Here is a 15,591-nt window from a genome sequence, read left to right on the forward strand (position 1 = left end):
GATGGGGGTAGGGGTGTTTGTGTCTAGTTTGTTTTTCTATTAAAAGAGGTGGCTAAGGCATTTGAAAGGTTGCTCTTACAGTTCAACTCTTATGCAGGGTCGCCCTCCGGGTTGTGGGCCCAGACGCTGTGTAATTGCCAAGAGAATACACCCTGCTGGCAAGTTGATGTAGGCAGCTGGGCTGTGTATTATGTTGCTTCCCCACACAATAAAAATGATTGACTTTAAAAAGGCATGTGCTCCACAGAAGTGAGCTTTCACATTCCCATCTTCAGAAGGCAGATTGTTTTTTAGATTTGAATTTGGAAAATACACCACCAATACAAAGTCCTTCTGTTTGGTTCCCTGAGCTCCTCTAAACTCATGGCACTGGTAATCGCTTTGTTTCAGAAGAATGGCGCCTATTATTTTATTTGTACTTAAGACAACTAGCTGCACAAAGGTGACTCTGAAAACTAGATGTTAAAGAATGGGCAGATAACAATAAGCCTACTTTAAGACTTATAGGACCTGGCCTGGCAGTTCGGTGCAGGGTCAAGACTGATTTTCATATGGATGGGTCCAAACTGGAATGGCATGGCATGGCATGGCATGGCGAGCAAAAAAACGATGGATTGAGGCCCAGATCTCTGTACTGGGGAGAATGTACGACATTGTTCTGCATTCTGTCCATCAATTGTTTTTTTTGCATTTGTCACCCCAAGTGGGACGGGTATGCTCAGAAGTGAGTCCTGTGCTCTCCATGCCACTGGAGTCAAGCTATCTTGGCTGATGACGGCTGAAAGCCCAAAGGCGGTCCTAGGATGCTTGCTTCCAGTCAAGGGAGGACCTGTCCTGGCAGTTCAGGCTGGACTGTTCCCATTGGGTGCAGGGTCAAGACTGATTTGCATATGGCTGGGTCCAAACTGGAATGGCATGGTGAGCAAAAAAACGATGGATTTTGGCCCAGATCTCTGTACTGGGGTGAATATATGACATTGTTCTACATTCTGTCCATCAATTGTTCTTTTTTACTTTAAGACTTGGCACAACAGATCTATCTGAATAGACTACCCTCGAGCCTTTTAAAGTCAGTCAATACTTGGGGGACAATGCTGGGCATAAAGATTCCAAAAATATTTGCTTCAGAGTGCCTTTAGCCAGAAAAAGTGTCAATACTGGGAACTCCTCCTCAGTATTCCCTGTACTGGTTGGAATAATTTTCTGTGAGAATCAAACACCACATCACAATACATCGTGATCTATAATGAAAATGTCTGGCATCGTTAAAAATGAGTAAAAGGTGAAGTTAAAGTCCCTCCTCCAAGTGGTACCCACATATAAGCAAGGCATGTAGACCCGGTTTCCTACAATCACATCAATGAAATCATCAGGGGTTGCATCTTCTCGAAACAGGATTTCAGCATTGAAGATTTCTAAGTTATGTACTGTTAAGGAGTATGTATCACATATGTCATGGACACACAGCAATTTACATTTCACAGTATGGTCACCACTGTCCTTTGAATCCAGCCACATTCTTGCTTCACACACATATGGCATACAACTGACTTCCGAAGTCAGAGCATAAGGACAGAGGAATGTGCAATTGGTAAACAACTAGAAAATACTCAAAAATTCCTCTAATGCAAATAATCCAAAAGGTAGTAGTTAAATTCATGTTAACTGCAAGTAGTCAAGCATTATTTCTATCAAGCCTAAATGAAACTTATCAAGAAAACCCATGCTTTTAATCCAGTGAAAACCTTCCTGTGGTTTATGTTGCCATGATGAGCTCTCACCATAACTACACAGATTAACTCTATGCTGCCTCACTAATTCAAGCAACTATATAGAGATCAGAATGCCCCATAAAGACTTTTCTCTGGATTTAAGACATTCCACCAATTCTCTTGTTCCCTAAAATGGATTTACTAGCTATGCAAGGCAGTGTCACTTTTAAGATTACCAGCCTCACATACAAATGCTCAAACAGGTAATCCTCGATCTACCTCCAGAAACAAGTCAAGCAACCCAACCCTTACACAACCGGTCAGCATTACTTTCCCAATACAGAGGAAGAAGGAAGAGAGGCTATTCCTCAACCATTCCTTGCCTTTGAAATTATATTCCTCTAGGCATTCACCAATCAGCAGTGTCAAGAAAAAAGGGGCAAGCTAAAAATAACCCTCTTTGTTGTCTGCCATTTTGATTAGAACTCTTCTCCTAAATGTATGAACTTTGGAATAGTGTGATAGAAGCCACATATATAAATTCCAACACTATACACTGTCACACACCATGCCTGTATATGGGCCTATACTCTAAACTGTACAATGTGCACTATAGATTGTGGATGATTATATGTATGTTACATGCAATAGCAAACTCTCCTTATATTTGAATTTTAAAATATTTATACAGCGCACGTACACCAAAAGGTTTCATGGCGCTACAGTAAGCGAAGTCCCTGAGATCATGAATCAGGGAGAGGGAAAGAGGAGAACTTATGAGGGAAATGCTTTAGAGAATAGAAAGGTTTTTAAGGCCTTTCGAAAGGGCTGGTATTGGGTGGAGGTTCTGAGTTGAATCGGAAGGGAGTTCCATATGTAAAGTCATATTAACATAAATAGGATCGGCCTCAACAAATCCCTGTAACCAAGATTCCTTCAATGTTGTGGCAATAACAATTAAGCTGTGCAGTGTGCACTTCACAAAAATACTTTTAAGTATTCCTGTCCTGTGACTTAGTTGAAGGGAGTCATCATGGGAGGGAAGTCATAATTGCAGTAGAATAACATACTGGAAATGCCAGCACATCTGGTCTTGGCAAGGTGGTCATGGCTCGAAAATTCCACTCAACCGCTCGCATAGTCAAGCTAAATTTAACAAGGTCGAGCTGTTTTTTGGTCCTACTCGCCCTTTCTGGCGAGTAGGAAAACAAACCAACTTTTGTCCTCTGTCTGTGAAAACAGAACAAATGTGACACAATATCAAGATTTAAAGGCATTTTTATTGCTCACAAAGTTAATGAGCAATAAAGATGCCTTTAAATCTTATCTTGTCATATTTGCTCCGCTTTCAGAGACGGAGTAGGTTGCAGTTAGGTTGAGAAATGTTTTTAAGGTACTAGACCTGCAGGACAAGTACCATTTTTGGGATTTTTCGAGCCCTGGTGGTGCAATGAAGAAAATAAAAAAATATTCTGCTGTATAAATGTGGTAACCAGAAGCTTGCATATTACATGATAAAAATGTAAACATTATCTACAATGGTTAGGTTTTTAATTTAACAGATCAAAACAGGTGCTTTCCGGCAGGCATGGCTACTTATAACATTTATAGAAACCTCTTATTCTCTTATGCACACCAAAGGAAAATTATGGTTGTTACTAGAGCAAAGAAAATATATTATTGGCATTGAATTACTGTAACCTGAATACCTAGTTTAAACACAAACTAATATATCTTTTTGAAAAGGGTTATGACTAGAAAGAATTGGCAAAGTAAAGTACTGGCCTATTTGCTATGGCACTAAATTATACTTCTTTTAAGGCAGATGTGAATATGTGATGGGGAAAATTGTTCCCACTCGTAACGCAAGTGGCAGTTCAGGCTGGACTGTTCCCATGAGGCACAGGGTGAAGACTGATTTGCATATGGCCATGTCTGAACTGGGGTGGCTTGGTGAGCAAAATAACAATGGATTAAACCCAGATCTGTGACTGGGGGTGAATGTTTTGCCATTGTGTAACATTCCATCCATCATCTTGTGTGTTTTGCTGTTCACCCTATGTGGGAAGGGTATGCCCAGACGTGGGTCCCATGCTCACTAGGCCACTGAAGTCAAGCTATCCTGGTTGAAGACGGCTGATAGCCAGAAATCGGTCCTAGGATGCTTGATTTCGGTCCAGGAAAGACATGGCTTGACAGTTCAGGCTTGACTGTTCCCATGAGGCACAGGGTGAAGACTGATTTGCATATGGCCATGTCTGAACTGGGATGGCTTGGTGAGCAAAATAACGATGGATTAAACCCAGATCTGTGACTGGGGGTGAATGTTTTGCCATTGTGCAACATTCCGTCCATCATCTTGTGTGTTTTCCCACTCGTAACGCAAGCTAGCCAATGACAGAAATAGGTTTATCAATTGCACTATGGTGTATTGCTATGTTGGCAGCAAAATGTGCATGAGAGTTGAACAGGTGAAGAGAATAGAACCAAAGCCCTTCTATGTATCTACATGTGTTTGTATATATTTTTTAATTGACAAATTATTTTAACTATAAAAGCCTAGAGAAACAACCAAAACTGTCTCCACACAGGACCTAAAAACTCAGTGAAAACTGCCATAAAGTACAGTCATTGTGGGAGGTACTGAAGACTCCTCGTTTTGCCCACAGTCTAAATGTAGCGAGTCCTTAGATGTGACTTATGGGTTTTAAGTGTTGTAGATATAAACAATGAAACTGGAGCCGCCACAATTTCACCCACACTAGCGCCTTCATTATAAAAAATATTTTACAAAGCTTTTGTAGGTTGCAAAACAAAACACATTTGGGGATTGAATGGAGGAAAACAGGGGTATCACAAAATTATATTTTTTGACAACTAGAATTAGTAAACTTGTGGGACAAAATGACAGTACTCCTCAAGAATGCACCTAAAAAAGAAAAACCTGAGATCACCAATAGGTAATTTTACTAGCCTTTGTGACACAAAAGATGTTAAAATAAGGAGGGAAAGACAACATAAAAAGTAAGGCATTTTAAAGCAATTACAAAATGTTGCTTTGCACTCTTGATACATTCTGTGTACAGATGCAGGAGGAAAGGATACTGTATTCATGGAGGATGAGTTGCACCAACTTTTCAGAGCACTGCGTCAGAGGAACTGTTGAATTGAAGGACATACCGCCACCTTTCTTTGGCTGCAAAATGAAGAGGAACATTAATTATTTGAATAGTTATTGCTCCATATGTGACAGTCAGCCAGTAAAATAGAATTTCTATAAATAATAATCATAATCAAAATTTCTTTATTCGGTTAAAATAAATTAACCAAAAAAGATCCATAAAATGCATATACATAACCAATAAAATGCTTCAGAATATCTGTAGCTCCAGCTACTACATTGCACAATACCATAAAATACACCGAGCATCAAAATTAAAACAATAGATCAACATCAACAAAGAGTACATAACATTTTTTAAATATAGGGCCCGATTACGATGTTGTATAGACTACCACTGACAAGACGTCGGTGGTGATCCGTCTGACATCCAGGGCCGCAATCCGAATGCCGGATTACAATGCCTGCGGTATCCACGTATAGAAGTGAGGTGTATAGGCAGATTCTAAATTTAGCTAAAAACTAACCCTGGCGCACCCTTCTCCGGACACAAAGTGTCCGTACACAAGCAGACATTACTGTAACAGAGGACTGCAGACATTTTAATGTGCAAATCATTCAGAAAATACCCTATATCAGGGTTCATGATGTTTCACAATTTCGCCCTCTTAACCAGGTCGAAGGGGGATGTAATGTCCATGAAATCCAATGACCTTCACAACAGTGTTGATCAACGAGATGGGGGGGGGGGGGGGGAGATCTTTTCATCCTTTTTAAAGATCGGCATAATGATAGGGTTGGACCAAGATGGAGGTAGATAAACCCTTACAGCAGCATTAATAGTCTGCATAAGCAAAGGGGCACGCAAATCGGGTTTACTGATATACAGATCATGGGGGATGCCATCTGCACCCGGGGCTTTGTCTTTTGACAACCACAAAATGGTGACATTCACTTCCTCCAGCAAGAAAACCAGGTTAGAGCAACTTAGGAGCTGAGGCGACACTCCAATATTCTAAATGTCGGGCGTTGCTTTATAAATACCTTGAAAGCTCCTCAACCAGCTTTCAGGGGAAATGTGTGAACAAACCAAACCACTATCAGAACCAGTGAAAATCGGGTGACTGGTTAATAGCACTAAATGTTGAGACATTATTAGACAGCTGGCTTGTAAAAGTCGTACCCACACCTCATTCCTTAAAAATGTCTTTAGCCTTTGAAGCCTTATTTTATAGCTCGGCGAAAGGAAGCTATTAAGGCTTTATCCCTAGGGCATGAACTAAGGGCCTTCTTTAAATTCATATGGGCTTTAGAACAGTTTTTTTCAAACCACCACTTGAGGTAGAGAATTCTGATCACAAACTGTCAAAAGATCAAAAACTTTCTTAGCAATTGTGTCAAAGGCGCCCAAAATATCATGATCAAGCGAATCTTCTGTCAAAGAAAGTGTAAGATCTTGAGCACAGCTGCTAAACATTTCCACTTTGAAAGCTGCCGTAATGACCCCTGATCACCGTAGCTGCAAACCCTGGTGGGTCAACTTTACCCCCATTACTAAAGACCCTATGAAGGTCCCCAGCTAGAGAGGATTCCCATCTCGAATGAGAGATATACAGGGTTTGTGGTCACTGAACCCTTTGGATTTTATCTTGATGTTGTTAATTGAACAAAAAATGAAACTGAAAGAAAAGTAAAGTCAATGATTGAGGTGCCACCAAGCACTGTGAATGTGGGTCGTAAGGAAACAATCAGACCAAGCACTAATTTCTCCAAAGAGCATATTTAGCTGTGTTCATACAACACGGAGTTCCGAAAATCTCCAAATGTGGTATGTTCCAAATGAAAGGACGCACTAAATGTACACATAGATCTTGCCTTAATAGAAGGTTATGCCCACACACAGGGATGCATTTTAAATTTGCATAATAACGAACCAACATGATGTTTCACAACTCTCCTCAGGGTGTTCTAACAGTTTTCATTATGAGTGAAGATGCTAGGCATCCATCTATGTAGGATTAGCATTATAAAAAATTTGCAACATTCATTTTTTAGACCAATTAGAAAAGAATCAGTACAACCTGAACAAAAGGGGACACCATATGAAACTCCTTAAAGTGACATTCAAGAGAGTGATATCAATGTTAACATCCCTCATTTATATCTACCAGAAAGGGAAGGAAACGCAAGCAGCGAAAAATAGATTCAATCGTCTAAATGGAAAGTATTAGACACGTCCTAAGTTTATGGCAAACAGATCACTTCGAAATGGTCTAATAAACAAGATCAATGATTCGTCATGTTTTAAACTATTCAAGCCAGCTCGCAAATTCTATGCTATGATGCATAATATGAACACACTTAAAGGGGCAAACTAGCCTGGGGGATCGGGGCTTTCAGAGACAGGAAGCGCTTGAAACAGTCAATCATTACACTCCCAAAGATTCAGTGGTACGAATCAGTTAGAAATTGAAATGATAAACATGTACGCTTTTGAAATGGGAGCAATCTGGGGGAGTGAGGTCTGCAACAAGGGAAAATGCCCCACAGCTTGAAATGGCCTATAGAAAAAGCCCAACGGTAACAGATGGAAGTGGGGATACTATATGGCCTGGAAGCCTGCTCCAAGACCTGTGCTGCCACCTCCTTTTGGTTAAAATTGACAACCACACAGTCTCCCCAAAGTAATTACGAACCATCCCTACCCAACAAACGTGTCTCACCATAATATTATGGCGACCAATGGGCCCTACCTCCTCAACATGAGTGCTTAGCCAGTGAATGACCTTATTTCTCAACTTTGAATAGTCTTCTCTCACTCGCTCCAATAGAAGCGGTACATTACCTAGAACAGCAACTTAAGGAATAGCACCAGATGGAAATTTTAAAACCGTATCATCAGTTGTGGCACACAGACTGCTAGATCCAAATTCTTCCTTTTTTAAACTGTGGAGCATTCGTCACATAAGCTTAACTGGCGAGAACAGGAAAGAGGGGCCACCAGGAGCAGGCTCATTAGGCATTCGGGTTTAACTCAGTGAGAGGGGGGTCTCTCTAAAGAGGGTATAGCAGCCACCATTTCAGTGGGCAAACCCATGGAGAAACACTTGGCTCCACCAGAAATATGAGGGATAGCCCCAGCTGGAGTGGCCATATACACAGAGCACTCATTTCACTTGTTTTACTTGAATGTATATGATGCATTTAAATACAGGTGATATGAATAATCCTTTTGCATCCGGTGATTTATTTGGTCTTAGCCTTTGTTTCCGTTCTTTTTTTTATTTTTATTTAATTTTTTGGGGCATCATACTTTTAATATGATATTTTAAGAACTATGAAGTATGTTTCTTAATGATACTCGATAGGACATTGTTGAATTTGAATGTCTCATACCCTAGTCTTTTGGGTCTACGAGTGGCTCCTGTGGATTATAACAACACAATTCTAAACAACACTTGGGGGTCGATTCCTCGGGAAAAAAACGTCCGTACGATTTGAATCCAGAGCCCTCTCCGTACAAATCGTACCCGTCCGTCCGAGTCGCGTAGTACGATCCGTATTCCGTGAATCAGTCCGAATCGTCGCGATCCGTATGTATTGCAAGGCTTAAACAGTGAACCGTACGACTCGTACACATGCCGTACGACTCGTACACATGCCGTACGACTCGTACACATGCCGTACGACTCGTACACATGCCGTACGCCCCGACGAGTACGATCCGGACCGGGGTATGAGGACACGATTCAAACGGTCCACGTCAGGTGAGTCGTACGGAAAAGCACACAAACACGTACACACCGTTCGGTCCGTACCCCCCATGATCGCAGGGGTACGCACAGTACACCTGCGATCATGGGGTGTACGAGCCGTACCACATGTACGATGGGTGTACGAGCCGTATCCCATGTACGATGGGTGTACGAGCCGTACCCCATGTACGATGGGTGTACGTCTCGTACGCCCATGGTACATGGGGTACGGCTCGTACGCCCCATGATCGCAGGGGTACGGTGCGTACCCCTGCGATCATGGGGGTATGCACCGTACCCGGGGGGGGGGGGGGGCGTTCTGTACTGGTTTCGGCACGATCTTTGCTTTTATGGCTGTTTTCAGCTCCCGTAGAAAAAGCGTTGTACGGTGCGTACACGACACGTATCATACTTGCTGGGTCGTAAAAACCAGCCGCGAACCGTACAGATGTCGTGTACATCGGGTTCCGAGGGAGAATCGTTCGGAGATTAGAGTCGTACGGACCTCTGTACGACTCGTACGGAGTACGCCTCCTGGTACGAATCGTACTTAGTCGTACATACGGGGGACGCTGCAGAGTACGATTCGTACGGGAAAAACGCTCCGAACGGCTATTCGGAGCGTTTTCCCCGAATCGGAATCGCCCCTTGATTTCTCATGAGAGTACTGGTGTCACTTGACACATAAGTCCCATGTATAAAAAATCCTACAGTTTAGATATTCACCCACATTTTTTTTCATTATTCATGCCTGCAGGATTTTTGCTTTTTAAGTCTATGAGATATCTCGATTCCAATATACTCTGAGCCTAGGTACAATCTCCACTGCCCTGGGATTTCTTAGAATACCATCTATTCCAGAAATTAATTAATAACCCTGGTTTATTTGGATGCCAGTTTTTGAAATAATGGGCAACTGAATATGTTGAATCTTGCTTTCTTATGGCCAGCAAATATTTTACTATGCACTCCTTCAGTGGATCTTTTAAGATAAGGCAATACATGCCACTGAACAAACAGTAATTAGCAAGATTTTGATATTCAGGGACATTCTGGGGTAGAACGTGCGGAATCTGGTCCTTAAAAGTAATTTTGTTAAGTTTAAAGACTGCTTCTATGAACCACTTCAGGGTACCTGTGTCGGTGCCACATGTGTCCTGAAGATAGTGATCTTATACATGGGGCCATTTGAGCAGAAACATCTACATTGAAGTAGCCCTCCTCTCTGAGAATGTGACTTCCTGGTCTAGAGGACACCTTTTTTATCTGGACCAGTGATATTGAAATACTCGAAGTTCTGTTTTTTCAGACCTTGTTTGAATAACCTTCAATTTACAGCCAAACTAAGAAAAAGGAATTAATTCTTAGACATCTGAATATACAAGGTTGAATTCAGAATGTATGCAGAATTATTTACCAAACCTACCAACCTGAAATAATTAGTTACTCTATACTAGCTTTCATCTCAAATCTCAAAGGCAGCATCCCCCATCAGATCATTTACTCCACCTTATAAAGGTACTGTACAACCATGCACAATTACTTAAAACATGGAAAGCTTTTGAAAGAGAAACGGCTGATAAGAGGATATTCTAGTTATACAATCTCTACAAAAAATGTAGATACTGCAGCCAGGATTTTATGTTTGTATCAAAGATCAACAGAGATACGCAGGATACAATAGTTTGCGTTATTCCCCTTTCCACATTATCAATACATTAAGAAATGGGTCGTGGCTATGCACGCAGTGAGGCCAGACGTCTACGGGTAGAGCTCCGGCGTGAGCTCCCCTTTACCGGGACATTTCTCCGCAAATACCAAACACAGCTAGCCCACACTCCGGTGACTGCAGCCCGGACCTACAGGCTACCACCCTGCCAAATATTGCGCTGCTAGGTGCCTCCAGGCCGCACCGGGGCGTCCCGTCAGAAGGCAGCCGCACACCTGAGGGCCGCAACGGCGGCAGAAACCACGCGAGCCTGAGGCGGAGGACAAGGCCGCAAAGTGAGGCCTAGTGCGGGAGGTGAAAGCGGCGGAAACGGATCGCGATACCCGGGCCCCGACACACAGCCTACCAAAGGGATATTACACGCCCGCATGTAACCCCTGATTGTTCCCCGGCCGGGTAACACTAGTGGTGCATCGGTGGCACGCTTCCGGCGCGAGACACCCAGCTGAGGAAGCGCCCATCGGCCTAAAGGAGACATTGGAGTCCCTGCGTGAGGCAGCCAGGAGGCGACGTCGTGGAACCCCGGAATCGCGAGTAAGCCGCTGGGGGCCCAATACCGATGGTGGCGTGCCTCATATGGTGGAGGGACACTGTGGCTGAAGCTGGGGGCGATTACAGACCCGAACCTTGCAGCACACAGGGACTGCCTTCACAAGAGCCTGCACTGCGCAGCGGCCTGGCCCTGTCCAGGGACCACACCAGACTGAGGCACCAAAGACACCCATGAGGCGCAACTGCTGGCTGGCGCAAAGAATAGGGGGAAGGATAACTAGAGGCAGCTGCGCCACAGAAAGCACTAGAGATAAGGGGTTGGTGAAACTCGGACACATAACGTAAAGACCGGCGGACTGGCCCGAGAAGACCTGGCGGACAATCTTTGGTCGTGGCAGATTCGCCCACACACGCTAGATCACATCAGGCTGCCCTTAAACAGACACGAGGCGTTGCAAAATTAAACCCAGAAGCCACCATATCCCTGCCCACCCCTACCCGCGAGCGCTTCCCTGTCTGCGCTTTTTGGGACTGAGACTGTAATTGGGCAAACTACCAGTCACTGTGCTCAGAGACATAGCACACGCACCTTCGACGCTGCCCATGTCTGGAGGCACCAGAACACGCACAGGCTCCGGAGGAGCGCAATCGCGAGGCAAGATGGACAAATTTACAAAACAGGCGGAGGCCGACCAAGTAACGACCAAACTTGACACTGTGTTGGCGGCCACACGCACATCACTGGAAACGAAGATAGATGGAGTCGCCATTGATCTAACGCATTTACGAGCAGACCACAAGAAACGTGCGGAGTGCACCACCACCCTGGAGAGTTCTACGTCGGACCTCGAACCCCGGGTCGCCCAGTCGGATAAACTAATGAGAGACCTCCTCAACAGAGTCGAGTTTCTGGATGATCGGGCAGAGGATGCGGAAGGGTGGGCGAGATGAAACAACGTGCGGATAGTGGGAGTGCCGGAACGATGGGAAGGGAAAGATCATTTTCGCCCCACTTCGTGGTGGAACGGGCACATCGAGTTCAGACGAGGCCTCTTCCAACGGGCTCTAATCCTCGACCACTCCTCCTCCGCATTCTGAATTATAGAGACCGGGACTCCATCCTGAGGTAAACACGCAAACTTCACGACGTCCAGATCGATAACGCCAAAATCATGTTTTTTCCTGACTACACGGTCCAGGTACAGCGCCACTGACACTCTTTCCTGGCGGTGACAAAACGATTATGCCATATTGGTCTCAAATACCCTCCCCTGTTCCCCACGAAACTCCGTGTGGTGGCACACGACAAAACGCACTTCTTTACTAGCTCAGAAGAGGTGGAGGCATGGTTGGACAGCGGCACAGATAAGGCCCCCCGAAGACTCACAGGAACCTCTCATGTGAAACGGAACAGAGGCCCGAGACGGAGGCGCCGAAATAGATCATCACCGGCCCCCAATGACCAAACACAGCCGGGCGCCGGACCACCTGAAGACGTAATACATCAGGAGCAGCAAGATGCACTGCGTATAGTTGCAGACCTTAGCAATTCGCCAATTTCACAGTCTATCCCGATTACCAGCCCTCAAGCCCTGCCCAGTGATGATGAGGCAATCTATGGACTATCAGACTCTCAGTTTTCCTCGGAACTACCGGATGTCACGCAGCAGACGGTGGACCTGTTCGGCTGAGAGACCAAATCGATCCTCCCCCCTCTTTTTCTTCAGTGCCGGGCCAGGGCGCCTGGCGGGAGGGCCGCAACACCCGGCCAAGTCTGGCTCCGGCTGGTTGTTGGCGCCGGGACAGCACAAAGAGGGGCCGCTCCTGGGACACTTGGTTGCCAACCGGGAGACACAATGAGTATTGATCCTGGCTGCATGACTGCTGGCAGGAGGTCAAGAGAACAAGAATAGGTAACTGCTCTGGTCGGCAAGACCTGGCTGGCTAATCCTCTGACCCGATGGGCCTCCTAGAACTACATCGCCTATGCTGACGACTGCCACACACTAGGGGTGAAGAGCATACAGGCCACCATGCTGTCAGCATCGCCACATGACCTACTACAGGGCCGGCTGTGTTCGATTCTTGCTCCCCCGGGAGGGAGAATGTACACTTACATTTACTCATTGGTTAAGATACTTCAACCTTGCTCGGCAGGCAGCAACCCCTCCCAGACTTGAATGTTGACTATCTCGATAGAGTGTTTGGACATCTGCACGTTTTGCAGCCGACCTTTTGGTATTATTCCCCAAGATTTTTATTCAGGTTTATCTGAGCTATCTGGACCGTTTGTTGTTTTATTGTATCCTTATCCATCCATTGCAGGTAATCATGATTGTGTGTTCAATGTACAAATGTTGGGACTGTTAGGAGGTAATGCTTTTGCAACTGGAATGGTGATATCGGGAAAGAGGAGGGGGGGGGGGGGGAATCACCTGAACAAACGTAATGGCATCTATTAAACTTTGTACATGGAATGTGCGTGGTATGCATAAACCCTCACGTAGGTATCAAATTTATTCTTATTTGAAGAGGCACCAAGTCCAAATTGCGCTCCTGCACGAGACTCACTTAAATGACACAGAGGTACATACGTTATGCCGCAGATGGCGTGGGCAGCTCTACGCCACGGGTTATTCCTCCTATGCCCGCGGCGCGCTGATATGGGTAAGGCCGGGAACTCCCCTTGAGGTGGAACACTGCTACATTGGCAGAGAGGGTAGACTTGTGGTAGTGAGGGGAAGACTGGACGGGCGCCCTGTAGTGCTGGCATCAGTATACGCCCCTAACAAAGACCAACAGGGGTTTCTCGCAAACGTCTCTACCGTCTTGTCCCCATGGCATGGCCTCCCCTGGATATTGGGTGGTGATTACAATTGCGTCTTGGACGCCGCATTAGATCGCTCCTTTCCGCCTCTGCCGAGTGCACCTGTGCTGGGAGCCATGAAAGCCTTCACAACCTGGGTCACGCAATGGGATCTGCGTGACGCATGGCGGTGTCGCAATCCAAATGTCCGGATATATTCATACTATTCGGGCGCCCACGACCTACATGTACGTTTAGACAGATACATGTTGACTAGCGACTTGCTCCCACACGTAACTGACGCCTATTATATGGGCCGTACGCATTCAGACCACAACCCACATGTATTAGACCTAGCATGGGCACATACACATCCCCCTGTCCCTACCTGGAGACTGCAACCAGACTTGCTACTTGACGCCCCATTTCGTGATTCTTTATTTGCACAAATAGTACACTGCTTTGAGGACAACACAGGCACCGCATCTACCCCACAGATAGAATGGGATGCATTCAAGGTTGTGATCAGGGGCCACTGCTTGGGTATACAGGTTAATATACGGAGACAGTTGGAAAAAGATTTAACGAAGATTGAGGCCGACCTCATACACAAAGAACAGGTGACGGATGGGAATGGAGGGGGGGGGACGTACTAGAAGCACGGGTGGAACACGAGCGATTGTTGGAAAGGCTGCGCTGCCTCAATTTTGCAGCCCACTCGGCCCGCACACACAACATGGTTGATAAGCCAAGCAAGCTATTGGCCTGGCTGATCAGCAGAGAAGACCGAACGGTACCAGTGACGGAGATACGGGACAGTAGGGGCGACATGCTCTACACGCAAAGCGAGATACAAGACGCATTCACCACCCATTACAATGCACTGTATCGCTCCTACCTGCAAACTCCCCTTCCGGATATTGCCGAATATCTCACAAACATACCGTTGCCGGCATTGCGGGATGCCCAGCGTGGAGACCTGGCAACACCCATAACACAAGAGGAGCTCGGCGTAGTCATCTCTGCGCTCTCCAATGGCAAGTCCCCAGGCCCAGATGGATTGCCAGCGGAGTTCTATAAGGCCAGCTCGGATCTGCTGATCCCAGATGTATGAATCGGCAATAGAGGACTCCTCCCTTCCACCCACGCTCAATGAGGCCACCCTGGTCTCCCTCTTAAAACCAGGTAGAGATGGAAAGCAATTGGGTTTGTACCGACCTCTTGCTCTTCTAAACACTGATTATAAAATGTTAGCGTCTACTTTGGTGCAGAGGCTAGCCCCCTTCACACCCACACTAGTGCATTTCGACCAGAACGGTTTTGTACCCATGCGGAGCACCTCACACAACATCTGCAGAATATTTAGAGTAGAAGAGTATGCAGTGAAGCAATGGCCAAGGTCGGGGTGCTTAGTGCTTGATTTAGAAAAAGCTTTTGATTCCGTGGAATGGCCCTACCTTCGGGCGGCATTGCAGAAATATGAGCTAGGGGATGCTTTTATAGACATGGTCAACTTGCTGTATCAGACGCCCACAGTGCGGGTCTGCACCGGCAGCCTATTGTTAGCAGCCATCAGAGTCCGGAGAGGCACGAGACAGGGTTGCCCTCGGTCACCGCTGCTCTTCTCACTGGCAATGGAGCCACTGGCAGAATTACTAAGAAGACAGGGCGAGGATTGGGGCATCCCCTTGGTAGACGGCATCCATGCGGTCTCACTTTATGCCGACGACTTGTTTCTATATATTAAAGATCTCACACATGTGCCACAAGCGCTAGCGGACACCTTATGCACCTTTGCAGCCCTTTCAGGACTCAGGGTTAACTGGGGTAAATCCGGGGTGTACTCCATCAGCCCAGACATGCAGGAATGCTAGGTGCGACTCGGCGGAGTGCAGCTGGCCTGGCACACTACCACATTCAGATATTTGGGTATCCATATCTACCGGTCCCCTGCGGATGTATTAGAGGGTAACCTG

The 15,591-nt window shown here is 45.8% G+C and overlaps 1 protein-coding gene across 1 annotated transcript in view; it reads right to left on the reverse strand.

Annotated features, from left to right (window-relative positions):
* The window catches only part of DRG2 (developmentally regulated GTP binding protein 2), a 107,392-nt gene that overhangs the window by 49,048 nt on the left and 42,753 nt on the right, over positions 1-15,591 (reverse strand). Inside the window, exons 7-8 of the mRNA XM_086940823.1 lie at positions 4,818-4,908; positions 1,318-1,415 (exon numbers count right to left, since the gene is read on the reverse strand). Coding sequence (XP_086796949.1) covers positions 1,318-1,415; positions 4,818-4,908 — 189 coding nt within the window. The remainder of the gene's footprint in view (positions 1-1,317; positions 1,416-4,817; positions 4,909-15,591) is intronic.

This window comes from Lissotriton vulgaris, chromosome 10 (genome assembly GCF_964263255.1).
Source record: "Lissotriton vulgaris chromosome 10, aLisVul1.2, whole genome shotgun sequence".
NCBI classification, from domain to species: Eukaryota; Metazoa; Chordata; class Amphibia; order Caudata; family Salamandridae; genus Lissotriton; species Lissotriton vulgaris.